At 52.7% G+C, this 27,359-nt stretch overlaps 1 protein-coding gene across 2 annotated transcripts in view; it reads left to right on the top strand.

The window, feature by feature from the left end:
• LOC118700605 (otoferlin-like) overlaps positions 1 to 27,359 on the top strand; it is a 116,765-nt gene that overhangs the window by 5,481 nt on the left and 83,925 nt on the right. The window contains exons 2-6 of one of the 2 annotated variants that reach the window (XM_036405157.2): positions 1,390 to 1,448; positions 5,923 to 6,011; positions 13,825 to 13,924; positions 20,558 to 20,769; positions 25,450 to 25,536. In XM_036405157.2, coding sequence (XP_036261050.1) covers positions 1,390 to 1,448; positions 5,923 to 6,011; positions 13,825 to 13,924; positions 20,558 to 20,769; positions 25,450 to 25,536 — 547 coding nt within the window. The remainder of the gene's footprint in view (positions 1 to 1,389; positions 1,449 to 5,922; positions 6,012 to 13,824; positions 13,925 to 20,557; positions 20,770 to 25,449; positions 25,537 to 27,359) is intronic. The other variant, XM_054518088.1, reaches the window with a different exon arrangement.

Genomic DNA, 27,359 nt, shown 5'->3' with positions numbered 1-27,359 from the left:
GGAAAAGCTTTGGAGCCCTGAGCATGGAATGAGGAGCTCAGGATCCCGGCTCCCGGGTGGATATTCCTCGTTCCTCTGGTTTCCCTGGACGGGAATTCCCTTCCCCATCCCCAGGGATCCGCTGGAGCTCCCGGGTGGGAGAGAAGGGAGAGAAATCCGGGATGAAGCGTTCCCGAGGCTGGCGTGGGAAGCGAGGCTGCTCCTCCTCCTCTCCTGGGAATCCCGGGAGCCGCAGCGTTTTCCAAACTGGGGAAACTGAGGCACGGACGGAATTCCGGATCCACGGGAGCAGCCGGTGGAGGGGCGGAAAATTTGGATTCCGTGGCCAAAACCCGCTCCCGAAATCCTGGAATATCAGGGATCCCTCTCCATCCACAGGTTGGGATTTGCCTCCCACATTCCCAGGGGAATCCCACAGGATTCCCAAGGGATCCTGTGAGGATCCAGAACTTTCAGCTTTGCCTTCAGGATTGTCCCGGTTTTCCGTCAGGGATTTGGGAATGGGATCAAATCCCGGTGGCTCCAAAGGGCTCCTGGATCTGCCGTGGTTCCGTTTCTCCCCCTCCTTGTTTAACACACGGAAAAAAAACCCCAGGGATGACTCCAGGATTTTCCAGGAATTCCGGCGGTTCAGCCTTGCTTTGGATGGATGGATTCTAATAGCCGAAACCTGCTCCCAAAATCCTGGAATATCAGGGATTCCTCTCCATCCACAGCTTTGGATTTGGCTCTCCCACATTCCCAAGGGATCCTGTGAGGATCCAGAGCTTTCAGCTTTGCCTTTAGGATTCTCCCAGTTTTCCCATCAGGGATTTGGGAATGGGATCGAATCCTGGTGGCTCCAAAGGGCTCCCGGATCCATCCGCACATGGAAAAAACCAGGGATGACTCCAGGATTTTCTGATAATTCCGTGTTTTTAGCCTGGCTTTGGGGAAAAGGCAGGAAAACGGGGAATTTTCACCACCCAGCCCATTTTTTGGGAAGCTCCAGCAGGATCTGAGCTCTGCTCCAGGGTCGCATTCCCACGGGAATTCCCGCTTCATCCCGGCTTAATTGCGTCTGTGCCCGGGGCTAATTAGGGAGCCGGGAGTTAATGGATCACCAAGAGCCGCCAGGAGAGGCTTCCCACCGGGAATGGGGCCGGGAAATGAGGGATATCCCTCATGGATACCCCCTGGAGAACCGGCGGACAGCGATTCCGCCGTCGGGAAAGGTCGGGATGCTCCCGGATTGGGAAGGGTTGGAGCAGGGAGAGGCCGCAGGATCAAGGGGGGTGGAATTCCGGCGGGGCATTTCCATCCGGCTGTTCCCAGATCCCAGAATTCCAGGGTCTCCCAGGGTCTCCCAGCCCTTTATCCACCTCTTTTCCCTCTTTTTTTCCTTTCCAGGACTTTCCTTCTACACCCGAGTGCTGGAAAACTGCGAGGATGAGGCCAAGTTTGACGAGGTACGAGAAGTTTTTCCATTGTTCTTTATCCCAAAAATCCCACTTGTTTTCCCAGGATTCCCTGTCCGGGTGAAATCCCTGTTCCCAAATTTTCCTTGGCGTCTTCGTTGTCTGCTGCAAGGTTTCTCCTGGCAGGGGCCAAACGGGATTCCCGGCTGGACACAGGTGGGAAAATCCCTATGGAATTTTCTGAGGAAGAGGATAAATTAAAAACAATTTCTGCACCGAATTTCAGGAAAAAATTTTTCACCCAAGCTGGGAAAATCCCGCTGGGATTTTGGCTCCGTTTTCCTTTGCCTCAGGAGGAAAAAGTTGGGATTTTTTTCCCCCCCTGAAATTCCTTCCTTTTCCTTCAGGCACGGAATTCCCAGGGGGTCTGTGGCTGCCCCTGGAAGCGTCCAGGGAAAAGCCTTGGAGCAAACAGGGATAGGGAAATTTCCCTGCCCATGGAATGGGATGGGGTTTAATTTCCCTTCCCACCCAAACCATCCTGTGAACACTTCCGGGGCTGGAATATCCCAAATTTTTTGGGAATTTTCCCCCCCCCCCTCCAAGCCCCATCCAACTCCATCTCCCACCAGCCCCGTGGGATTATTTTCCCCCCCCATTCACCGCGTGCTGTTGGAAAACTCTGGGAATGGTTGGGATCGTGTTTGGGGATCAGGAGCTGTGCCCAGCCTGGAATTCCAGAACTTTCAGGGAAACGAATCCCTCCTGGAGCAGCCGCAGGCTCTGCGACGATGCCACGGGGGCATTCCCGGATCAAATCCTTCCTGCCGAGGGAATATCCAGGGAGTCTCCGCCCTCCCGTGGGCACAGGGAATCCCTGGGGATAATTGGGGTTCAAACCACGCGGGTTATCCCTGGCAGATCCCGAATCCTGGAGCAGGAGAGGGGGGATCGGGCTTTGCTTCCTGGGAACAGGGACAAGGAAGGGGAAACGGCCTCAGGCCGTGCCCTGGAATCTGAGGTCGGATTTTGGGAATAATTCCTCATGGAAAGGGTGGCCAGGCCTTGGAAGGGAGGTTTGGAGTCCCCATCCCTGGAGGTTTCCAAGGAATTCCTGGATGTGGCTCTCCAGGAATTCTCCTATTCCCACACCTTGGATTCGATGATCCCGGAGGGTTTTCCCAACCTCCTGGGTAATCCCTGGATTCTGTGATCTCAGAGCTGAGGAAATCCGTGTTAATTCCCTCTTTTCCTGCCCCCTCTTTTCCATGGTAATTCCCTCATTTCCTGCCCCCTCTTTTCCGTGTTAATTCCCTCATTTCCTGCCCCCTCTTTTCCATGTTAATTCCCTCATTTCCTGCCCCCTCTTTTCCATGTTAATTCCCTCTTTTCCTGCCCCCTCTTTTCTGCGTTAATTCCCTCTTTCCTGCCCCCTCTTTTCCTGCCCCCTCTTTTCCTGCCCCCTCTTTCCCGTGTTAATTCCCTCATTTCCTGCCCCCTCTTTTCCATGGTAATTCCCTCGTTTCCTGCCCCCTCTTTTCCATGGTAATTCCCACATTTCCTGCCCCCTCTTTTCCATGTTAATTCCCTCATTTCCTGCCCCCTCTTTTCCATGTTAATTCCCTCTTTTCCTGCCCCCTCTTTTCCTGCCCCCTCTTTTCCTGCCCCCTCTTTTCCATGTTAATTCCCTCTTTTCCTGCCCCCTCGTTTCCTGCCCCCTCTTTCCCGTGTTAATTCCCTCTTTTCCCTTTTCCCGTGCATCAGGATCCGCCCCCAGGCAGGATTTGGATTTCAAACCCCAGCGGTTTCCGCTTGTTCGGTTCCGCTCCGTTTCTTTTCCAATTATTTTCTCCTTCGCTCCTTAAAGAATTCCGCAGAGCCCCTGCCGCTCCGGATCCCGGAATATTCCGGAGGCCGTGCGCAGCTCCCCAGTTAATCGGGAATGTTTGCGTTCCGTGCTGAGATCCCGAAGGATTTCATCTTGGAGAGGCTTTTCCCGGAGATCCCCCCACAGCCTGGGAGGGGAAGGGAATCTCTGGGAATGAAGGAGCCCAAATTCCTGGGAGCTGAAGTTTCCTGGGATAAATTTCGAGCGGGCCCAGAGGCAGGAGCTGCTCCTGCCAATTCCAGGGAGCACAAACCATGGAATTTTGGGCGGGAAGAGACCTGAAAACTCATCCCATTCCGGGGACAGGGAAACCTTTCCTGATCCCAGGGTATTCCAAGCCCTGTCCAGCCTGGCCTTGGACACTTCCAGAAATCCAGGGGCAGCCACGGCTTCTCTGGGAATTCTGTGCCAGGACCCTCCCAGTTTCCCATTGGTTTTTTTTTTTTTTTTTCCCCAGCACTTGGAAAACCCCTTGGATCAAGCTGTGGCTCCAGCCACGACTTTTCCAGGGTTGTTTTTCCCCCTTTTCCTTTGGCAAACGCCATCCCAGAATTTAGTGAATCCCTGGATGTCATCCCCCACAACTGCTGCCACTTCCTCTGCCTTTCCTTGGGTTTGGAGTGGATTTCCTGGGATTTGGTGGATCCCAAAGCACATCCAGCACCTTTTGGATGGAGGTTGGACAGGGACAAGGGAACCTGGCTGGGAAAATTCCCGTTTTTCCCCTCTTTCTCTCTGGGAAAAGGAGCTGAGGGCTGCTGGTGCAGAGCCCTGAAAAGCGGGAACAGGACAATTCCTCAGGCCAGAGGGACATTCCTGCAGAATTCCCTCCTGGAAAGGGCTGTCCAGCGGTAGAATTCCCGGAGGGATTTCAATCCACATGGATGTGGGAGATGGACCAAGGGCGGCCCCTGCAGCACTGGGAATTCTTGGGTTTGGCGATCTCCAAGGATTTTTCCAACGCCTTGATTCCATAACCTTGGGATTTCTCTGGGTGATTTGACCACCGGATCCAATCCCTGGAGCGTCAAAACATTTGGGAAAAAACCAAGGGAAAAGCAGGGGAAGGATTAAATTCCATCCCCCACGCGGAAAGCCCGGGATAAATCCTACTGCCGGATCCAATGGTGCCATTTCCCTTTATATTCCAGTAATTTTCCCTTTGCTTCCTTGGCTCTGCAGACCAATTAAAACCCGGGAATAAATAGCTCGGGAAGTGCTGAGGAGGCACCGTTTCCTTCCCGGGGATTTGCTGGATGGGCAAATTCTCTTCCCGTGGTTTTCAATCCCGCTCTGCTGCTCCTGGGAGGGATCCTGGATCCCGGATCCGCTGCCTCTGGCACATTCCCGACCCAGGAGTGGCTTGGGAAGGGTGGGGGGGTTTGGGAGGTCCTGGGGGGCTTGGAAAACCGGGAATCCAAAGGGGGTTGGGCTGACAGAGGGATTTGCCTTGGGAAGCAAAACCCAAAAAAAAACCCAAACCAAACCAAAACAAAGGAAAGGGATCGTATTTCATGGAATCGTGGAATGGTTTGGGAGGGGAGGGAATTTAAGGATCGAGCCATTCCAACCTTGACACCTCCCGCTATCCCAGGGTGCTCCAGCCTTTCCCGGGACACTGCCAGGGATTCTCTGGGAATTGCAGCCCAGCCAGGAATCCCTTCCCAAGATCCCACCATCCCAAGCTCCCCTTTCCCACTGGAAGCCATTCCCTGGCTCCCTCCAGCCCTTGCCCCAATCCCAGCTCTCCTGGAGCCCCTTTGGGATGGGGAAGCGGCTCCAAGGATTCCCTGGATCCTCCCCCGATCCTGCTGCACATTCCCAGCTGCTCTCCCAGCCTGGCTCCATATTCCCATCCTCCTCCAATGCTTGTATCCATATTTTCCACGGGTGAATCCATGGAATAGTTGGCCCTGGGCACACCCTTGGTGACATTCCTGTGAAGCAGCGCTGCTCCCTTTTTCCTGGGAAATGCGGCCTTTCTCCATCCCTTCCACCGCCGATCCCCGGAACGCTCCTGGCTCATCCCTCTCCTCCTTTTCCCCCAAAAAAATCCTGGATCATCCTTGTCCTTCTTTTCCTGAACGCTCCTGGTTCCTCTCCTCCTTTTCCCAACCAATCCTGACTCATCCCTCTCCTCCTTTTCCCAAAACTCTCCTGGCACTTCCCTCTTCTTTTCCCAACAAATCCTGGCTCATCCCTCTCCTCCATTTCCCAACAGATCCTGGCTCATCCCTCTCCTCCTTTTCCCAGCTGATCTTTGGTCATCCATCTCTTCCTTTCCCAAAAAATCCTCCTGGCTCTTCCCTCCCCTTTTCCCAACCAATTCCAACCAATCCCTCTCCTCCTTTTCCCAAAATTATCCCGGCTCATCCATCTCCTCATTTTCCAAAAACACTCCTGGCTCTTCCCTCTTCTTTTCACAACCAATCCTGGCTCATCCATCTCCTCCTTTTCCCAAAACAATCCTGGCTCATTCCATCTTTCCCTTTTCCCAAGACGTTTTTGGCTCTTTCCACCCATTTTCCCAAAGCATTCCCGGCTCATTCCATCTTTCCCTTTTCCCAAAATGTTTTTGGCTCTTTCCTCCCATTTTCCCAAAGCATTCCTGGCTCATCCCTCTCCTCCTTTTCCCAGACTTTCCGCTGGCCGGTGGCGACCAACATCGACGGGAATGAGATCCTGGAGATCCAGGTGTTCAACTACAGCAAAGTCTTCACCAACAGGTGAGTGCCTCCTTCCCGCCGCCCACACGGATCTCATCCCGCGGGAAGAGGCAGCTCCGCCTCCCTTTGGAGGCGGGAGGGAATTCCCGGGAATTTCCTGGGAATTTTCGGGGCCGTGTGAGCGGCTCAGGGGGTGAGGAATCCACCCCAGGAATTCCGCGGTGCTTGGCACTGAGTTTTTCCCAAGTCGTGCCGTTTGTTTCCGTAAAATTTCCATGTTTTGAAGGAAATTGGAATTTTTTTTGGGTGGATTGTCCAGGTGGGAAGTCGATGCCGGGAATGTGTTTTCCCAGATTTTCCAAATGCTACAGGCGTTGGGTGGAATCCGTCTAGGGAAATTGGGGCTGCCCCATCCCTGGAAGTGTCCAAGGAAAGATTGGATGAGGCTTGGAGCCACCTGGGGTAGTGGGAAGGATTGGGCTTGGAAGAGGATGGGATTGAAGGGCCCTTCCCACACAGATCCATGTGGACACCTGGATCAGGGGAGGATCCAGGGAATCCTTGGAGCCGCTTCCCCATCCCAAAGGGGCTCCGGGAGAGCTGGGATTGGGGCAAGGGCTGGAGGGGCAGGAGCCAGGGAATGGCTTCCAGTGGGAAAGGGGGGCTTGGGATGGTGGGATCTTGGGAAGGGATTCCCGGCTGGGCCGGGATTCCCAGAGAATCCCTGGGAACGTCCAAGGAAAGGCTGGAGCACCCTGGGATCATGGGAGGTGTCCCTGGGATGGGATTGAAGGTCCATGGATCCCATCCCAAACCACCCCGGTACTCTGGGATCAGGGACACTCAGGATCCATCCCGAGGGATTTTTATGGGATTCAGGGATGGAAAAGGGAAGGGAGACCCTTCCTGGAGTCCTGAATTCCCAATGAAGCCCCTAGATCCTGAAATTCCTTCTCAAGGAGGAATCGGGATGGGGCTGGATCCAATGCCAGCTGGGAGAGCTGGGAATGTGCAGCTGGATCAGGGAAGGATCAGGGAAGGATCCAGGGAATCCTTGGAGCCTTTTCCAGAGGGAAAGGAGAGCTGGGATTGGGGCAAGGGCTGGAGGGGCAGGAGCCAGGGAATGGCTTCCAGTGGGAAAGGGGAGCTTGGGATGGTGGGATCCTGGGAAGGGATTCCCGGCTGGGAGGAGAAGGGAGGAGCTGGTGCTGGGAATGTCCCTCTAGGAACGCTGGGAATATAAAAGGGAAATAGGAATTCCCATTAAAATGAGGCAGTGCTGGAACTCCAGCAAATCCCCCTTGTCCAGGGATAAGCTGGAGGAGAAGGAGAGTGGAGAGGAAGGAGAGAGCTGGGAATATCCCTTCAGGAATGCTGGGTGTATCTGGGACAGGAAATCCCACAAAACTGAGGGAGTGTCGGAATCCCAGCCCGTTTTCCTCATCCAGGATTAAGTCCAGGATGAGGTCATGATATTTTTGGGAGCAACCCTCCAGGAGTACGAGGAATAAATGGAAAAAAGAAATTCCATTAAAACGGGGCAGTGCTGGAGCTCCGGCCCGTCCTCCGAATCAGTTGGAGGAGAGGGGAGGAGGAGGGAGAATTTTGGGAATACCCCTCTGGGAATCCCCGTGGTCCGTAATTCCAGCCCATCCTCCCCGTCCAGAAATGAGGAGGAAGAGGGAGGAGAGAGAGGACTGGGAACAGCCCTCCGGGAAGGCAGGGAATGTCTGGGATAGGAATTCCCATGAAACAGAGGCAGAGCTGGAACTCCAAATCCGCTGGAGGAGGAGGAGGAGGAGGAGGAGGAGGAGGAGGAGGAGGAGGAGGAGGGAGAGGCTTGGGAAAGCTGATCCGGGCGCTGCATGAATAATTCACCAGCAGCTGATGAAGGCCATTGATCAGAGGCCTGGAAAAAGGCGGGATACCTGATCCAGGGCCTGATCCAGAGCCTCCGGAATGACCGGGGAGTCACGTCCCGGCGGCTCCCTTTGTTCCCTGTGCCTGTGGCTGTCACCAGCTGACAATTCCCGGGAATGTGATCCCTGTTTGGCCTCATCCAGGCGCCTCTGGATCCCGGTGGGTTCATCCCGGCTCCGGAGGGTCCCCGGGAGTGTTCCCAGGGTGCTGAGTATCCAAGGAAAAGGGATGAGGGAGAAGCCTCCTAACCCCCCAGAGACAGGCCGCGGCATCCCAAAAATCCTGTGCCCAGCTCCTGGATTGGGAATTCCCTGGCTGGGAATCTCTCCAGGACACATCCAAAGCATCCAGGAGCCACCACATCCTGCCCGTGGGTCATTCCCAGGTGGAAATTCCCACTGGGAAAGCCCCACAAGAGGGAAGGATGAAAAATTGCGGGGCCTCCACATCCTGAAAAAAACCCGGGAGATTCCCATGGCACGGAATAATCCATCCGATCCCATCCTGGAAAATCCTGGTGTGAGGTGGGATGAGCTGGCTGGGGATACCGGGATCCTGCTGGAATTCAGGTGTTCTCCATGGTCTCCTGTTCCCCTGTGAGACCTTCAGGACCCCTCCAGGGTGGGAGAAAACCCCTGGAATGTTTTCCCACGATTCCATGCCCTGGGGGAGTCTGGATGGGGAAAATTTGAGATCCCAAATTTTTTGGGGGGGATTCGAGCAGGGAAAGCCACCGCAGGGCTTTTCCCACATTCTGAGGGATGTGGGAATGGGAATCACACCCAGGAGAGGGGAAGATCCAGGGGAAAAAGCAGAGGCACGACCAGGGATGAATCCAAGAGGCAGCTGGGATCCAGAGGCTATGGACAATCATCCCTGTGCTCCCATTCCCAAACTTTCGGGACTTTGGGGACTTTTGGGACTTTTGGGATTTTTGGGACTTTGGGGCCTTTCCGAGCAGGTTTTCCTTGTGCAGAAAACAGGGATAACACCGGGCAGAGATCCCAATCCTTAAGGAATGCGCACAAAACCCAGGAGCTTTTGCTCCGGGGGCGTTCCACCTCCTCCTCGTCCCTCTTTTCCTCTGGAGCAGCAACGGGATCTGGCCAAAGGCCCAAGGCCGCATTCCAAACCCGGAGATGTTTGGATGGAGCAGAGATAATTTCCCTATGGAAAACTCATCCCACGAAAAAGAGGCGGGAGCTGCTCCGCTACCTGACAGGGAGGGACACAAAATCCGGATTCTGAAGGGTTAAATCCATCCCTGGAGCCTCCGGGATGGAAACAGAGCTTGGTCCCATCCTTTGTTCCTCTCCAGCCGTGCAGATCCTGGCCCGGCTCGAGTCCTTTGTGTCTCCGGAGGAATCCTTGTTTCGTCCATGGAAAATTATCCGGGGAAATAATCTGTGGAAAATTATCCGGGGAAAAATAATCTGTGGGAAAATTATCTGAAAAAAATAATCAGCAGAAAATTTTCCGGAAAATAATCTGTGGGAAAATTATCTGGAAAAAAATCATCTGCAGAAAATTTTCTGGAAAATCGTCTGTGGAAAATTATCTGGAAAAATAATATGTGGAAAATTATCTGGAAAACAATCTGCAGAAAATTATCTGGAAAAATAATACGTGGAAAATTATCCGGAAAAAATCACCTGCAGAAAATTATCCAGAAAAATAATCTGTGGAAAATTATCTGGAAAATAATCTGTGGAAAATTATCTGGAAAAATCATCCACGGAAATTTTTCTGGAAAAAATAATCTGTGGAAATTTTTCTGGAAAAATAATCAGTGGAAAATTATCTGGAAAAATAATCCATGGAAAATTCTCCGGAAAATTCTCCAGAAAATAATCTGCAGAAAATTATCCAGAAAAATTATCCAGAAAAGAATCATCAGTGGAAAATTATCTGGAAAAATTATCATCAGTGGAAAATTATCCAGAAAATAATCCGTGGAAAATTATCTCCTGCTGGAGCAGGAGAATGGAAAAAATTAACTCCGGAGCTGGAGGGTTCCAGCTGTTGTCTGACTGCCCTCCCCGCATGGAGCGTGGGATTTTGGGATGGAATTCCTGGCTCTGAGGGTCTGGGATGGAATTCCCAGGGAAGCTGTGGCTGTCCCACCCCTGGAAGTGCCCCCAAAAAATGTTGGATGGGGCTTGGAGCGATCCGGGACTGTAGAAGGTCGGGGTTGGAGTGGGATTCAGCTTTCAGGTCCTTCCCATCCGAACCATTCCAGGATTCCAGGGTGGAATTCTCGGTGCCCAATCCCTGCCTGCAGCCCCCCGGGTGTGACCCCTTCAGCTCCGGCCGGGTGGGATTTTTGTGGAATTTTTCATTTCCGGATCCAAACTTGGAGCGACACCGATCCAAACACGGAGCGAGAGCCTGAGCACACCCAAACTGAAAAACTCATCCCAAATTAAATTTCCGTAAATTTCAGGATATTTCCATACCCAGGGCTGACTTCAGTCATTGTCCACTCGCCTTCCAAAGAAAAAAATAATTCCAGTTTATTGGGAATTTCTGCAAGCGTTTCCCAAAGAAAAAGGGGGGAAAAAACTTGGCTGGAGCAACTTTTAGTGCCTGGAGGCTGCTGAGCTGGAGCAGCTGGAGCGTCCCACATTTCTCCAGGTATTCCAGGGAAAAAATGAACCTGGAATAATTACAGGCTCCTGCAAAGTGGCAGGAAGGGGATAATTAGACGGGAAATGATTTTGGAAGCTCTAATTCCACGGCCTGAGACGATGCCAGATGAAACTGCAATTTGGCTGGAGAGGGGAAAAAAATCGGCTCCAGAGACAGCTCCAGGCAGGAGCTGCAAGAGGAAGGAGCTGGAATTAACCAGGATTGCCCAAGCGGGGATTTGGAAATCCGTGGAAAAGCTGCAGGTTCCAAATTGGAATGGGCACCTTCCACCGTCCCAGGGTGCTCCAAGCCCCATCCAACCCGGCCTTGGGCACTTCCATGAGGGTTCAGCAGGATAATTCCCTGGAAAAAGGGGCCAAAAGGTGTGGAATCCCCCTGCTTCCCTTATCCCACCTTTCCAGGGGCTTCTGGAAGTGGGGAACAAACTGGGGGGGGAGGTCCCAGGATTTGGCTCTTGTCAGTTCCAGGGGATGGATGGATGGAATGAGGGATGGATCCGTGGATGGACGGACGGACGGACGGACGGACGGACGGACGGATGGATGGATGGATGGATGGATGGATGGATGGATGGATGGATGGATGGATCCATGGATGGATCCATGGATGGATCCATGGATGGATCCCTGGATGCATAGATGGATCCATGGATGGATGAATGGACGGAGAGATGGATCCATGAATGGATGGATGGATCCATGGATGGATGGATGGATCCATGGATGGAGATGCCATTCCCAAAAAGAGCCTCTCCCTGGCTTCAGAAGCAGACCTTGCCCATGGATCAAGCAGCATCCAAAGGCTGAGGGAGCAGGGGAGGGAAAACGGGATTTCCTGCTGCTGGAGGATGCTCTTGGCACAGACACCTGGAATTCTGGCCCTTGGAAAACTCCAGTGCTGGCAAAGCCTGACCGGATTCGTGGGATTCACTATTCCCCCCGTGTCCCTGGAATCGCCTCGGGGAAACAGGAGGCATCCCTGGAAGTTGGGATGCGCCACAAGGGCAAAGCCTGGCGGGTCCCGGGATTTGGAGCATCCCAGACTCGCCGATCCTGGGATTCGAGTGAGCTCCAGGCACAGAACCAGCCTGGCTGGGGTTGGAAACCGGAGCTGCCCCTCAGGGCTGATAAAATTACGGATGACCCAGAAAATTTCCCTTTTTTCCATCAGCAGAAACGGCGGGGAAGGGAGGGAGCAGGGCCCCGATGAATTATGGAACAGCCGGAATTGAACGGCGGCACAGACGGGTCCTGAATTTTTAATCCCGTCCTGCCCGGATCCTGCCAGGGGAGGCGGCTTGGGAAGGATCCCAGGAAGGATCCCGGGAAGGATCCCGGGAAGGATCCCAGGAAGGATCCCAGGAAGGATCCCGGGAAGGACAGGAGACTCTCCGGGGAACCTGTGCCAGGGCTCGCCACCTCCACAGCCGGGAATTCCTTCCCAAATCCCTGCCCTCTGCTGCAGGGCTTGGGATGGCTCTGGTTTTGTCAGGGATTCATGGAATGCTTTGGGTGGGAAGGGAACCTAAGGATTGTCCCGTTCCAACTTTGACGCCTTCCGCTATCCCAGGTGGCTCCAAGCCCCATCCAGCCTGGCCTGGGACATTCCCAGGGATCCTGGAGCAGCCACAGCTTCTCTGGGAATTCCAGTCCAGCCCCTCCCCACCCTCCCAGCCAGGAATTCCTTCCCAAGATCCCACAATCCCAAGCTCCCTTTTCCCAGCGGGAGCCGTTCCCTGTGTCCTGTGCCTCCATCCCTTGTCCGCAGTCCCTCTCCAGCTCTCCTGGAAGGCGCTCTGGGGTCTCCCTGGATCCCTCCCTTCTCCAGCTGGGCATTCCCAGCTCTTCCCAGTTCTTGGAGCAGCTCCAGGGCCTCCTCTGGACTCACTCCAGCGGCTCCAGATCCCGATGTTGGATCCCGGAGCTGGAGCAGCTCTGCAGGGGGATATTCCAGGAGGAATTTCCTGTTCCTTCCTCAGCCCTCTCCAGGCATGGAGCACCTGGGAGCCAAAAGCCCCCGGATCCACCTGGATCCAAGAGGAGCAGCAAAGCCACCACCGCACCTGGGAATGTTCTAGATTCCAAACAGGTTAAAAAAAAACACAGGGAGAGCTGCAGGAATCTGGAGTCCCGCAGGCTCCACCCCTGAGGAATAGCTGGAATTGGCCTGGATGATCCTCGTGGGAGCCTTCCAGCTCGGGATATTCCATGGAATAAACCCGAGGAATGCTTTCCAAAACAAAAGTACTGCTGCTCTGGCAGACGGGGAATAACGCTGTTTTCCAAATCCTGAAATCCAGGTGGATACAGCGGATACATCCTCTTCCTTGGAGAGGAAGAAGGATGTTTCCATGGGATGCATTATTACTTCTGGAATGGGAATTATGGAGCAAACGGAGGAAAGGTTTTCCCGTTCCATGTCCCGCGGGGCACCTTGGAGACAGAGCCCTGCAGGGATGGATCCGAGCTTGGAATGGGGAAAATGAGGGATGGAGGTGGAAATCCTGCAGGGACCTGGAGGGGCTGGAGCGTTTCCAGGGAAGGGAACGGAGCTGGGAAAGGAATGGAGCCCCGGGAGGGGCTGGGGGAGCTGGGCAGGGAATGGAGCCCCAGGAGGGGCTGAGGGAGCTGGGCAGGGAATGGAGCCCCAGGAGGGGCTGAGGGAGCTGGGCAGGGGCTCAGCCTGGAGAAAAGGAGGCTCAGGGGGGACCTTTTCTCTCTCCACAATTCCCTGGGAGGATCCAGAGGGGATCGGGATCTGCTCCCAGGGAACAGGGATAGGATGAAGGAAATGGCCACGGGGAGGTTCAGGTTGGATTTTGGGAAGAATCCCTTTGTATCATTGGAGCTTGGAACCACCTGGGATGGTGGAAGGAATCGGGATGAGCTCCAAGGTCCATTCCCACCCAAAGCATTCCATGATTTCCATGACCTGGTGCCGAGGGATGAGGGGCAGTCTCTGCTCCTTATTTGAGTCACCAGCATGGAAAATCAGGGACATAACAAAGTTAAAGGCGTCCACTGTGGACATTCCGTACGGAAAAGGCCACTTTGGGATCTCTCGGCGGCACCCCAGGAATTCAGGAGCGGTGGCTCCCAAATCTCCTTCTTCCCTTATCCCGGCAGCATTCCCTTGGAATGGTTCCTCTCTCGGCTTCTCCTTTTCCCATCACCCCCACTGAGCCTCGAGCCGGGACCTCACCTCTCCCTCTTCCCCAGGAAAACGGGAAGCAAATCCCTTTTCCCGTGAAAACCCGGCCCCGGTGGGTGAGAACTCCCGGGATTTCCCGTCCTTTGCTCCGCAGGCTCATCGGGACGTTCCGGATGGTCCTGCAGAAGGTGGTGGTGGAAGGGCAGCTGGAGGTGACGGACACGCTCATCGATGACAACAATTCCGCCATCCAGGTGCGTCACCGAGGCCAACGTTCCCGGATCGTTCCCGGATCCGTGCGTCCGTGTCCCCGCTGAACCTGGAGACACACGGGCACACGGATCCGGGAATGATCCGGGAATGTTGGGAATCCGGGAATGCTTCCCTGTGGGAACGGGGATATCGGTGTTCCTTGCCTTGATCCCGTTACCCCTGCTCCGAAAGGGATGAGGCGGCTGGGAATGTCCAGAGGGCGCAAAGAGAAGCTCGGATTGGAAAAGCGCGGGAAGTTTGGGATGGGGAAAAAGCAGGGGTGGAGCTGGTTTGATCCGAGCATGGACAGGGAGAGGCAGAGCGCAGGATGGAATCACGGAATTCCAGACGGGTTTGGGTGGGAAGGGATTTTGAATCCCATCCCATTCCAACCCCAACAGCTCCCACCATCCCAGGGGGATCCAACCTGGCCTTGGACACTGCCAGGGATCCAGGGATTCTCTGGGAATTCCAGCCCAGCCGGGAATCCCTTCCCAAGATCCCACCATCCCAAGCTCCCCTTTCCCACTGGAAGCCATTCCCTGGCTCCCTCCAGCCCTTGCCCCAATCCCAGCTCTCCTGGAGCCCCTTTGGGATGGGGAAGCGGCTCCAAGGATTCCTTGGATCCTTTCCTGATCCAGCTGCACATTCCCAGTCTGGGATTGGATCCATCCCCATCCCAGCTCCTCTCCGGGAGGAATTCTGGGAACAAGGGGCTTCACTGGGAATCTCAGGACTCCAGGAAGGGTGTCCCTTCCTCCTCCCTCCCTTTTCCATCCCCAAGCTCCATAAAAATCCCTCGGGATGGATTCTGAGTGTCCTTCATCATGGAATCATGGAATGGTTGGGGTTGAAAGGGACCTTAAAGCTCATCCAGTTCCATCCCCTTCCAAGGGGCAGGGGCAGGTGGGATATTGGGAAGGAATTCCTGGCTGGGAGGGCGGGAAGGAGCTGGGCAGGAATTCCCAGAGAAGCTGAGGCCACCCCTGGATCCCTGGGAATGTCCAAGGCCAGGCTGGATGTGGCTTGGAGCGGCCTGGGACAGTGGGAACTTTCAGGGCTGGAATGAGTTGGGATTTCAGGTCCCTTCCCACCCAAACCAGTCTGGGATTCCAGGATCCCATCCCAAGCCCCGGCCAGGCCAGGAGGCCATCAGGAATTACTTTTCCACCAGAAATTTGGGGGGGGATTCGACTTCCACCCATCCATTTCCCTCTCTGCCCTTTGTGATGCCGAAAGATCCCAAAAAATACGGGATTTTCCTCCCCTGGAGAGCGATTTTCATCAGGCGAATCCCCAATAACCCAGCCAGCAGCTGGAATTATTTTTTCGCCAAGCACACCTGCGTTCCTTGCACTTCCCCTCCCTCCTCGGGACTGCATTCCTGGCTTTTATTGGTCCCGCTCCATCCATCCCCCCCCCCAGGAGAAGCCGCTTAATGAAATCCTGCTCTCCTCCCTGACAATTCCGGGAATTCCTCCCCTCCGCCCCTGTCCTTGGTGCTGGATGAGGCAGCGGCTTCCCGGGAAAAAGAGAGGGGAGGCTGATTTTTAATGGAACCCCCGGGGCTGGATTATCGGGAGCAGAAATAGCCGCGTTTCCAAGCCGGTTCCCAAACTCCGTTTCCATGGGAAACGGCTCCCGGGAGATGGGGAGGCAGCGAGGGAAGCGGCGGCTGCTCCGGAAAGGGGGAGATTTTTCCAGAAAGGGGAAGGTTTTCCCCTCGGGATGGGGGTTCGGGATGAGGGGGGTGTTCTCATCCTGATTTTCCCACAGGGGTGCGGAAATTGCGGGATTCCAGGCGAGGAGCTGCCTCAGGGATTGTCCGTGTGATCCAAGGGTTTGGGAAAACAGAGTCAGAGTCCAGAGGAGAGCACGGGGCTGGGAGAGCAGCTGGGAATGTGCAGCTGGATCAGGGGAGGATCCAGGGAATCCTTGGAGCCTTTTCCAGAGGGAAAGGAGAGCTTGGATTGGGGCAAGGGCTGGAGGGAGCCAGGGAATGGCTTCCAGTGGGAAAGGGGAGCTTGGGATGGTGGGATCTTGGGAAGGGATTCCTGACTGGGCTGGGATTCCCAGAGAATCCCTGGCAGCGTCCAAGGGTGGATTTGGAGCACCCTGGGATTGTGGGAAGTGTCCCTGGGATGGGATTGAAGGTCCATGGATCCCATCCCAAACCATTCTGGGACTCTGGGATCAGGGACACTCAGGATCCACAGGATCCATCCTGAGGGATTTTTATGGAGTCCGGGGATGGAAAAGGGAAGGGAGACCCTTCCTGGAGTCCTGAGATTCCCAGTGAAGCCCCTTGTTCCTGTAATTCCTCCCAGAGAGGAGTTGGGATGGGGCTGGATCCAACACCAAGCTGGGAGAGCAGCTGGGAATGTGCAGCTGGATCAGGGAAGGATCCAGGGAATCCTTGGAGCCGCTTCCCCATCCCAAAGGGGCTCCAGGAGAGCTGGGATTGGGGCAAGGGCTGGAGGGAGCCAGGGAATGGCTTCCAGTGGGAAAGGGGAGCTTGGGATGGTGGGATCCTGGGAAGGGATTCCTGGCTGGGCTGGGATTCCCAGAGAATCCCTGGGAGCATCCCAGGAAAGGCTGGAACACCTTGGGATGGTGGGAGCTGTTGGGGTTGGAATGGGATGGGATTCAAGATTCTTTCCTACCCATCCCGAGGCAGTTTCTGGGAACCGCCTCATTTTTCCGTGATGGAACCCAAAGAAATGGTTGGAAACAATTTTACTTTTTTTTTTTTTCTGAGAACCATCCCTGGCAGCTCCCGCCCTCCTTCCTGCCTCTATGGCCTTGTCCAGGAGATTAAAAACTCCCGGAACGCTGGAGCCGGGAGCAAAATTCCGGCTGTGTCCATTCTCCTGCAACAGAAAAGCCAGAATGGTTCAGAATTAATTTTTTTTTTTTTTCCCTCAGGCAGCAGGAAAAAGACGTCCATAAAAAAAAAAAATCAATTTAAAATCCCCTGGGAAAGATCAACCCCTCCCAGCTCTGCAGGGATTTTTCTCCCCCATGATTTTCTTTCCCATCCCATTGTTCCCAACGGGAATTTCTCCAGATTCCAACCCACACCTCCTAATTGCCCTTCCAAGGCGCGATCCCACTCATCCCACAGATCTCTCTCTTTGTTATATCCTTAATTTTTCCTGCCTTGAAAGGGTCTTTTTTAAACTCCTAAATCCAGCTGGAAAAGGAGATTTTAACCCCAAAATGTCTGAAAATGTGAAAAAAAAAAAATGAATATTCCAACTTTGATCCCTGTTTTTCCCTCCTCGTTTTCTGTTTTTGTTTTTTTTTCACATTCTCCAATAGTTTTGGGGGGGGGGGGGGGGGAAATTAGGTGCGATTGACTCGAATTTGGATTTTTCCAAAAAAAAAAAAAGAAAAAAAGAAAAAAAGAAGATAAATCAGTCAAAACCTTCGCCCAGAGCTCCATTCCCAGCTGGGACTGAGTCACCCTTCGGCTGTCACGCGCGGGATGCACGGAATCCCTCTGGAATTGTTGCTCTCTTCCCAAATCTTGGATTTTCCAGCCCTTCCAGCACCCCCTTGTTTGGAGGGGATGCTGCACCTCCTCTCAAACATAAACATGGAAAAAGGAAGGTTTCTGTAACAAATAAATTTCCCCACTCCCCTTTTTTTTTTTTTTTTTTACCTCAAATCAGTTGGTTTTGAACCCAAAATAACAGATAATTTCTCCATGGAAGCAGAGTGGAGGTGGAAAAGTGCTTTTTTTCCTTGGGCTTTAATCTTGTCAGCGGCTGATGGGTTTTTAAAAGAGGCATTTTCCAGGAGAATGAACTGGGAATTGCTTTTTGCCTTTTTTTTTTTTTTTTCCCCTCCCCAAATTGCTTTGTCCAAATCTGAGCTTTTAGAAGGATTTTGGCCACGAGAGCAAAGCCAGCGGGATGAAATCTCATGGATTTTATTCCGTTTGGAATGCAGGCAAAGCTTTTAGGGAGAAAAAAAATGAAAGATTTTAGGGAGAAAAAGGGAAATATTTTAGGGAGAAAAAATGGAAAGATTTTAGGGAGAAAAAAGGAAATATTTTAGGGAGAAAAAATGGAAAGATTTTAGGGAGAAAAAAAGGAAATATTTTAGGGAGAAAAAAAGGGAAGATTTTAGGGAGAAAAAGGGAAAGATTTTAGGGAGAAAAGAGGGCAATATTTTAGGGAGAAAAAAGGAAATATTTCAGGGAGAAAAAAGGGAAATATTTTTGGGATAAAAAGGGAAATAGGGAGAAAAAAAGGAACAATTTTAGGGAGAAAAAAGCGAAATATCTTAGGGAGAAAAAAAAGAAAGATTTTAGAGAGAAAAAAGGGAAAGATTTTAGGGAAAAAAAAGAGAAATATTTTAGGGAGAAAAATACTTTAAAGCTCCAAACGTGAATTTGCTGCAACCTGGAGCAAGTTGGGGATGGCCACATGGAAAAGGGAGAGGAACTTCCTCGGAGTTGGTTCGTCCAAGGAGGTTTGGATCAAAGATTGGATGTGGGATTTTGGGAAGGAATTCCTGGCGGGGCTGGAATTCCCAGAGAAGCTGTGGCTGCCCCTGGATCCTTGGGAGTGTCCAAGGCCAAGGCTGCACGTTGGGGTCGGAGCACCCTGGAAGGTGAAATTGGGAATGGGAGGGGTTTGAAGGTCCTTTCCCACCCAAAGCATTCCAGGATTCCGTGATCCATGAGAAGCTTGAGATGAAGCTTGGACACGGCCAGCGCCAGGTCCCCTTCCCACCAGACTGGGAGATCCAAACCAGAGCCAATCCGAGACTGGGATGCCCAATCCTAAAAAAATTCCTGCCCAGCCTGGAGACAGGACCAGGCTGGAGGGAAGCCCCACAGATCCATGGATTAGCAGCATCCCAGGGTAGAATTCCCAACAAAGTGGTGGATCAGGGAACACAGCTCCACCAGGAACCGGCTCCACCTGCTCCTGGTGCCTCCAGCAGCTCCAAGGCTCCCCAGGGGTGACAATTCCTTAAAAAACCCTGCCCAGCCTGGAGACAGGACCAGGCTGGAGTGAAGCCCCACAAATCCATGGATTAGCAGCATCCCAGGGTAAAATTCCCAACAAAGTGGTGGATCAGGGAACACAGCTCCACCAGGAACCGGCTCCACCTGCTCCTGGTGCCTTCAGCTGCTCCCCAAGGCTCCCCAGGGATGCTCATTCCTAAAAAAAACCTGTCCTGCATGGACATAGGTTGTAGTGAAGCCCCACAAATCCATGGATTAGCAGTATCCCAGGGTAAAATTCCCAACAAAGTGGTGGATCAGCTCCACCAGGAACTGGCTCCATCTGCTCCTCCAGCAGCCTCCAGCTGCTCCTCAAGATTCCCCAGGGATGCCCATTCCTAAAAAAACCCTGCCCTACCTGGAGACAGGACCAGGCTGGAGTGAAGCCCCACAGATCCATGGATTAGCAGCATCCCAGGGTAAAATTCCCAACAAAGTGGTGGATCAGGGAACACAGCTCCACCAGGAACCAGCTCCACCTGCTCCTGGTGCCTTCAGCTGCTCCCAGGGTTTGCAGCTCTTCCGGGCTTTTCCTTCTCCCTGCTGCCGCTGGTCTGGGATGCACCAGGAATTCCTGGTGAACCAGGACCATGGTCAGATCCCTCCCCAGCCCAAAGCTGCTCTCCAGGTGTCCAGATGTTGGAACCCTGGCTGCTGGGAATTCCAGACTTTCTGTGCTGACACACTCTGAGCCCCAGGAGAGCACTGCATTTGCCCTGAGGCCGTGGAGAAGCTTCCAGAATTGATTGAGAGCACTGGGATTGTGGGTGTGGAGTGGGGTAGAAGTGTGTGATAGCACAGGGTGGAAAACTTGGAGTTTGGGGTTTTAGAATATGGTAATAAATATGGGGCAGGATGGAGGTTTTAGGGTGGTCTTTCTTCACCACCTTCTTCTCCTTCTTCTTTACCTTCTTCTTCTCCTTCTTTTTCTTCTTCTTCTGCTTCACCTTCTTCTTCTTCACCTACTTCACCATCTTCCTTCTTCTTCTTCTTCTTCTTCTTCTTCTTCTTCTTCTTCTTCTTCTTCTTCTTCATCTTCTTCATTTTTCTTCTTCTTCTTCTTCTTCTTCTTCATCTTCTTCATTTTTTTTTTCTTCTTCTTCTTCTTCTTCTTCACCTTCTTCACCCTCTTCTTCTTTACCTTCTTCACCTTCTTCACCTTCTTCTCCATGGGTTTGGGTGGTTTTGTGTAATTGGATTAAAAACTGCATTGCAGGCACAGGTGGTTGGTTATTGGTTAAAAAGTAAAAATAATTTAGCTGTAATTTTTTAACTGGACAGTTTATCCTTAAAAGGCCTTGCAGAGACAGAGAGACTGGGGCTCCATTTTTGGTTTGTGGGACTGAAGTGCTGCAGAACACGGGGTTTGTGAGATAAGATAGATAAGAGCTGATAAGAACATAGATAAGATAAACATCTGAGTCCCAACAAGAAATTCCAACTCACGATTTAATCCCAACCTTGGCGGAAGAAAAGAAGCAAAGAATCCACATCCAGGAACACAGAAACTTTGGGATCAGCACAAGGCTAAAACACCCAACGGCCGATGCTCTTCCCGCTTTTTGGATTTCCTGGGATGTTCCACAAGCGCTGATGGTGTCTCCTTCTCTTCCAGACCAGCATCTCCATAGAGATCCGCTACCAGGCTCTGGATGGGACGGTGGGCACCTGGAATGACAAGGAATTCCTGGAGACGCCCAGCGTGCACTCGGAGGGGGACGGGAGGTATTCCCTGGAGACCGACAGCCTCCTGTCCGGCCACCGGCACGGCTCCGATGTCCCTCCCGGGAAATCCAACCAGCAATCCACGGAGAGGAGCTTCAGGAGGTAACGGGACACGGGGATCCTGGATGTGGGATTGTGGGGGGGATTGGGAGGGCTTGGATTGCTGGGAAAGGGCGGCGTCACCGCAGCGCTGCTCCGAGGGGCATCTCCTGCCCTTGGAGGGTCCACGGAACAGCTCCAGGTGAGGGTGGGAGAGCTCCAGGTGGCCTCCAGCAGGTCCTGGTGCTCCTGGACAGAGCTGAACTTCCAGGACTGTAGCACACGGACAGAAGGTGCAATTCCATGAAGGTCTTGAGGGGATGAAGGGTCTGGATGGGGGTCAGGGCTCACTGGTGGATCCATGGAACAGCCCCGGGTGAGGGTGGGATCCAGGTGGCCTCCAGCAGGTCCTGGTGCTCCAGGACAGAGCTGAACTTCCAGGATTGTAGCACTTGGACAAGAAGTGTCATTCCATGCAGATCTCGAGATGAAAGGTCTGGATGGGGTCAGGGCTCACTGGTGGATCCATGGAACAAGTCCAGGTGAGCCACCAGCAGCTCTTGGTGCTTCAGGATAGAGCCAAAATTCCAGGACTGTAGCACACGGACAAGAAGTGTCATTCCATGCAGATCTCGAGGGAACAAAGGTCTGGATGGGGGTCAGGGCTCACTGGTGGATCCATGGAACAGCTCCAGGTGAGGGTGGCCTCCAGCAGGTCCTGGTGCTCCACCACACCTGGAGAGAGCTGAACTTCCAGGATTGTAGCACAGGGAGGGAAAATGTCATTCCATCCTAAACCAGACAGGATGAAAGGTCTGGATGGTGGTCAGGGCTCACTGGTGGATCCATGGAACAGCTCCAGTGAGGGTGGGATCCAGGTGACCTCCATCAGGTCCTGGTGCTACAGGACAGAGCTGAACTTCCAGGATTGTAGCACACGGACAAGAAGCGTCATTCCATGCAGATCTCGAGGGAACAAAGGTCTGGGTGGGGGTCAGGGCTCACTGGTGAATCCATGGAACAGCTCCAGGTGAGGGTGGCCTCCAGCAGGTCCTGGTGCTCCACCACACCTGGAGAGAGCTGAACTTCCAGGATTGTAGCACAGGGAGGGAAAATGTCATTCCATCCTGATCCCAAGGGGATGAAGGGTCTGGATGGGGGTCAGGGCTCACTGGTGAATCCATGGAACAGCTCCAGGTGAGGACGGGATCCAGGTGGCCCTGGCCGCTCCTGGTGCTCCAGGATCTGATGCTCCACACCTGAAGGCATGAGTTCCAAGACTGTAGCGCATGGAGGGAGAGACATTCCTTGACACAAAGCTGCAGGAACCAGCTGCAATCCCAGCCCAGTGGGATTGACTGGGAATGCTGCAGGTGACTCCATTGGGATGGAGGGACCAGCTGGGACCAGTTCTCCACCAGCCTGTGGATACTCAGGGCACAATCCTTGGATGGTGGTGCAGTCCCCACCTCTGGGGGGTGTCCAAGGAATTCCTGGATGTGGCGCTCAGTGCTCTGGGCTGGGGACAAGGTGGGGATCGGGCACAGCTCGGGCTCGATGAGCCTGGAGGTGTTTCCCAACTTCTGGGATTCTGTAAATCCAGGATTTGCAGCCACGAGGGGATTCATGGAACACTAAGGTGGATTTTCAGGCAGCTTTCCACAGTTCTTGGAGTTGTGCTGTCCAGGGTGGCTTTGTTCATGGGTCCCCACTCTGGGAGCTCTTGAATCCATTGGAAAATGGGAGCATTTGGAATAGGGGAGACATCAAAGCCCTCAAGTTGCTGGAATTCTTCAGGAATGAGATGGAGGTGGAAGGGAGGCTCTGGAAGTGGGAGAGGGGGACGGTGAAGGCAGAGCTGGGTCCTGGTGTCACCCACGGCTCCCTCGGGAACACCACATTCCCTGTCTGCTCCTCACGGATCCACCACTTCCACGGTGATGGACAAAAGAGGACAATTCCTGCATTCCCAAATCATGGAATATCAGAACACTTCCGGCTGGAAAATCCCTCTGAGAGCGCCGACCCCAAACATTCCCCCAGCGCTGCCAAATCCCTAAATCCACACGGAGATCCCAGCCTGGAGCTCTGAATCCAAGCAGAGCCCTGTGAATCAGCTGCTCTTTCCATCCCATTTCAGCCCCCCTCAGGGTTATCCCATTTTGGACCACGTTCCATCTGGGATTAGCACTCTATTGCGGCCAAAAATAAGGAAAAAATGGGAGACAGAGGGAATATCTCTCTAATTGCTCGCATCCTGCCAAGGCAGTTCATTAACTGTGGGAACTGGGCTGAATCCAGGGAATTTTAAAGCAAATTGGAAGCTCGGCGTGGTTTTGTTTCCCGGCTCAGCGAGCCGGGACGAGGCTGAGCGGGAATGTGGTGATGGATTGAATGGGTGGATGTTGGGCAGGGAGCCGGGAACGGCACAGCTGGAAGAGGAGGGGTCTTGGTTTGAAAAGAGTGCTAAGGGAGGCAGGAGCCTCCCCTGAAATGGAAAAATGTAAAACCCCCTCCCTCTGAATTGTTGTAATTTTGAAATCAAGAGGCTCTCAGGAAAAGATACGGGAGCAGGAATGACAGTTCTTTATTAGGGAAAATTAAAAATAGAAATTTAACAGCACAAACAAATAAAAACAACACTGACAGAGTGAGAGCAGGCCCTGTCCCCCTGTGGGTCAGGGGGTGGCACAGCCCCATCCCATGGGGGCTCAGCCCTCCTGCAGTGCCAGCTGTGGCTCTGCTGGAGCAGGGATCCTGCACAAGGGGGGAGTTTTCCTCTGCAGCTCCAGGGCTGCTGGAGATGGGCCTGGGCTCCCTCTGGCCATGCAGGGCAGCAGAAGCTGCTCCTCTGGCAATGCACTGGGCAAAGGCTGCTGTGGTGTGTGGTGATATCCCTTCCCAGGACGAGGGAAGAGATGAGAACCTCGACTCTGTGTTTCAGAAGGTTGATTTATTATTTTAGGATATATAGGTTAAGGATAATATATATATATATATTTATATATATATAAATATATATATATATAAATCTATTTGTATATATATATATACATAAATATATATATTTATGTATATTATATATATATTATAATATATAATATATATTTATTTTATATATATAAATATATATTTATATATTTTTATATATTTATATATTTTATATATATATAAATATATATAAATATATAAAATATATAAATATATATAAAAATATATATATTTTTAATATTATATATAAAATATATATATAAGGATATATATATATACGTTTAGGATAAAATGTTATGTTAAAACTACGCTAAAAGAATAGAGAAAAGATTTCATCAGAAGGCCAGCAAGGAAAGGAATTAATAATAAAATCTTCTGACTGCTCAGGGTCCTGATACAGCTGGGCTGTGATTGGTCATTAATTAAAACCAAACACATGGGACCAATCACAGACGCACCCGTTGCATTCCACAGCAGCAGGTAATTCAATGTTTACATTTGTTTTCCTGAGCCCTCTCAGCTTCTCAGGAGAAAAAAAAAAATCCTGGCAAAAAGGAATTTTTACATTAAAAAATACGTCTGTGACAGTGGTGCACCCAGCGTCGGATTGTACCCAGGTAGGAATGCTTGGCTCCTCCCCCTCCTGGGCGGAGCATCTCCCAGCGGGATGATGGAATTTTATCAGCCATGAACAGGAGATAATTATTAATTAATGGCCCATTAACAGCAGAGATCTCCCGGAGGGAGGGTTGGCTGTGGGAGAGATAAAGGAAACTGCCCCATGAACAGCAGAGGACTGCCCCAGCTCTGACAGACGGAAAATGGAAACTGAACCCACACGCAAACCTCACAAGCCAGGACAGGGGGCCAGGCCGGCTGGGATGGGATATCCGAGTCTTGCCTGTGCCGCTGGAATTTTGGATGGGTGCTCCATCCCTCATGGAAGGGTCCAAGGAAAGGCTGGATGAGGTTTGGAGCAACCTGGGATAGCGGGAGGTGTCCCTGCCCCTGGCAGGGGTGGGACTGGATGGGATTTAAGGTCGCTTCCCACCCAAACCAGCCTGGGATTCGAGGATTCCAGGGAATTGGAGGATTCCAGGGAATTGGAGGATTCCAGGGAATTGGAGGATGCTGCTGGGATGGCTCCCAGGATGGGTTTTCCGGTTTCTCATCAGAGGAATCCTGTGGGATGCAGCTCCATGGGATTAAAGCAGGAAAATTAAGGATCCAGGGAGAGCTCGGAGCACCTTCCCAAGCCTCAAGGAGCTCCAGGAGAGCTGGAATTTGGGAAAAAGGATGGAGGGACAGGACACAGGGAATGGCTTCCAGTGGGGAAGGGGAGTTTGGGGTGGGATCTTGGGAAGGAATTCCCAGCTGGGAGGGTGGGGAGGGGCTGGAATTCCCCGAGGAGCTGTGGCTGCCCCATTTTAGGAAGAGTTGTGGCGTTTGCCGAGCATGGGATGTGCAGAGCCGTGTCCTGGGCGGGGGCTCCAAGTTGGATTTTGGGAGCAATTCCTTCCTGGAAAAGGCTGCCCACCCCTGGCACAGGGAAGGGCTGGAGCCCCCATCCCTGGTGGGGTTCCAAATCCCTGTGGATGCGGATCCTGGGACATGGATCAGGGGTGGCCCGGGCAGTGCTGGGGATGGCAGGACTCGGAGAGCTTTTCCAACCCAAAGGGCTCAGCGATTCCGTGATTTTGGGATCCCGAACCCTGGGAAGGGCAGGGCTGACGTTTGGGGTGTTCCCACCAGGATGGAAGAGGACGAGCTGTATTTCCACAGCGAGGATGAGCTCCTGGGAGAGGGGGATTCCCTGAGCCAGGGGTCCCTGGACACCAGGTAGGGAGAGGCTCTGCAGTGCTGTGGCTGCTCCGCGCCTTTTCCCGATGGATCTCCCACGGGAATCGTCCCTGAATTCCCATTCCTGGGCTGCTGGTGGGCAGGAGAAGTGGTGGAACAGCCAGAAAAGCAGCCTTGGAACGGGATTCCAGGTGGAGATCGGGATACGGGCTGGGACATTGCTGTGCCCTTCTGTCTCCATGTCCTGTCCCCAGATCCCGGGATCAGCCATTCCCATGGGAATGAGCTCCCTGCGTGTGCATGGAAGTTTGTTTGCTGTGGCTTTTCTCAGCGTGACAAAAGAGTTTGGGAAGGAGCCAAAGAAAGGGAATTTCAGGTAAAATCCCAAGGATCGTCCCAGGAGGAGTTCAGCCACAGGAAGGATCATTTTGGGAAAAGCTCCTGGATTCCTGTGGGATCAGGGATGGCTGGAAGGACGTGGAGGGGCTCATAGTAACAGGATTTAGCACTGGCTCTGCCTTGGAGAGGGCGGAGTTGGAGCAGGTGATCCCTGTGGGCCCCTTCCCATGGAAAATATCCCACCCTAGCCCATCCCATCCCATGGATCACACCCCATCCCATCCCATCCCATCCCATCCCATCCCATCTCCAGCCCCAGCCCATCCCATTATCCTGTTATCCCATTATCCCATCCCAGCCCATGGATCCCATCCCATCCCATCCCATCCCATCCCATCCCATCCCATCCCCATCCCCATTCCATTATCCCATCCCATTATCCCATCCCATTATCCTATCCCATTATCCTACTATCCCATTATGCTATCCCATCCAATGGATCCCATCCCATCCCAATTTCCCATCCCATTGCATTATCCCATCCCATCCCACGGATCCCACTCCATGGATCCCATTTTCCCATCCCATTATCCCTTTATCCCATCATCCCATTCCACCCCATCCCACCCCCATCCCACCTCCATCCTATCCTATCCTATCCTATCCTATCCTATCCTATCCTATCCTATCCTATCCTATCCTATCCTATCCCATCCTATCCTATCCTATCCCAATTTCCCATCCCATTCCATGGATCCCATCCCATCATCCCAACCCCATCCCATCTCCATCCCATTATCCCATTATCCCATCCCGCCTTTTCCCCGTCTGGCCCATGGATTCCGTTGGATCTCAGGGCTGAGTCCAGGATCATCCTGGATCATCCATCCCAGCATTCCCAGATGGAATTCTGGTTCCGATGTCCTTGGATCGATGCTGGCTGGGAGGGGCAGGAATTCCCCCGGCCCTTCCTCATGGAAGCCAGGGATGAGCGAGGATGAAGTTGGGAGAGGGAGATTCCCAAAGCCGAGCCGTTTAAATGAGGTTTTTAGGGATAAAACCTCTCTTTTTAGGAAAAGAGGCATCCATACAAGCAGCGGGAAGGGGATGACGCAGGGAATACCAGAAATGCAGGGAATTCCCTGGGATGGGAAAGGTTTGTCCCCCATCCCAAACAATTCCCAGGTCTCTGCACCTCTGGGGATCGTCCACGGGGTTTTATCCCTGTTTTCACTGAGAATTCCTGGAGGATTTTGCTCCAAGGAATGCCTGGCTCGGGCTGTAGCAAACACGTGCTGGGATTCACCAAGAATAAAAAAAAAAAACCAAAAACCTGGGAATAAAAGAAAGTAAAAGTTCCATACTCCGGCTTTTGGGAAGGATCCAAAGGCGCTGGGATGTGAGGCATCCTTTGGAATCCAAGGAAGGGCTTTGGTTAAAATTCCTTTGGGAACAGAAATGTCCCGGCTCCTTTGGAAGGCCTTTCCTTCTGCATCACCTATAGATCCCAGATCTGGGAAAAA

The sequence above is a fragment of the Molothrus ater genome, chromosome 32, assembly GCF_012460135.2.
Source record: "Molothrus ater isolate BHLD 08-10-18 breed brown headed cowbird chromosome 32, BPBGC_Mater_1.1, whole genome shotgun sequence".
In the NCBI taxonomy this organism is placed as follows: Eukaryota; Metazoa; Chordata; class Aves; order Passeriformes; family Icteridae; genus Molothrus; species Molothrus ater.
The sequence above is the reverse complement of the archived record's forward strand: the minus strand, read 5'-3'. Positions and strand labels throughout refer to the sequence as shown.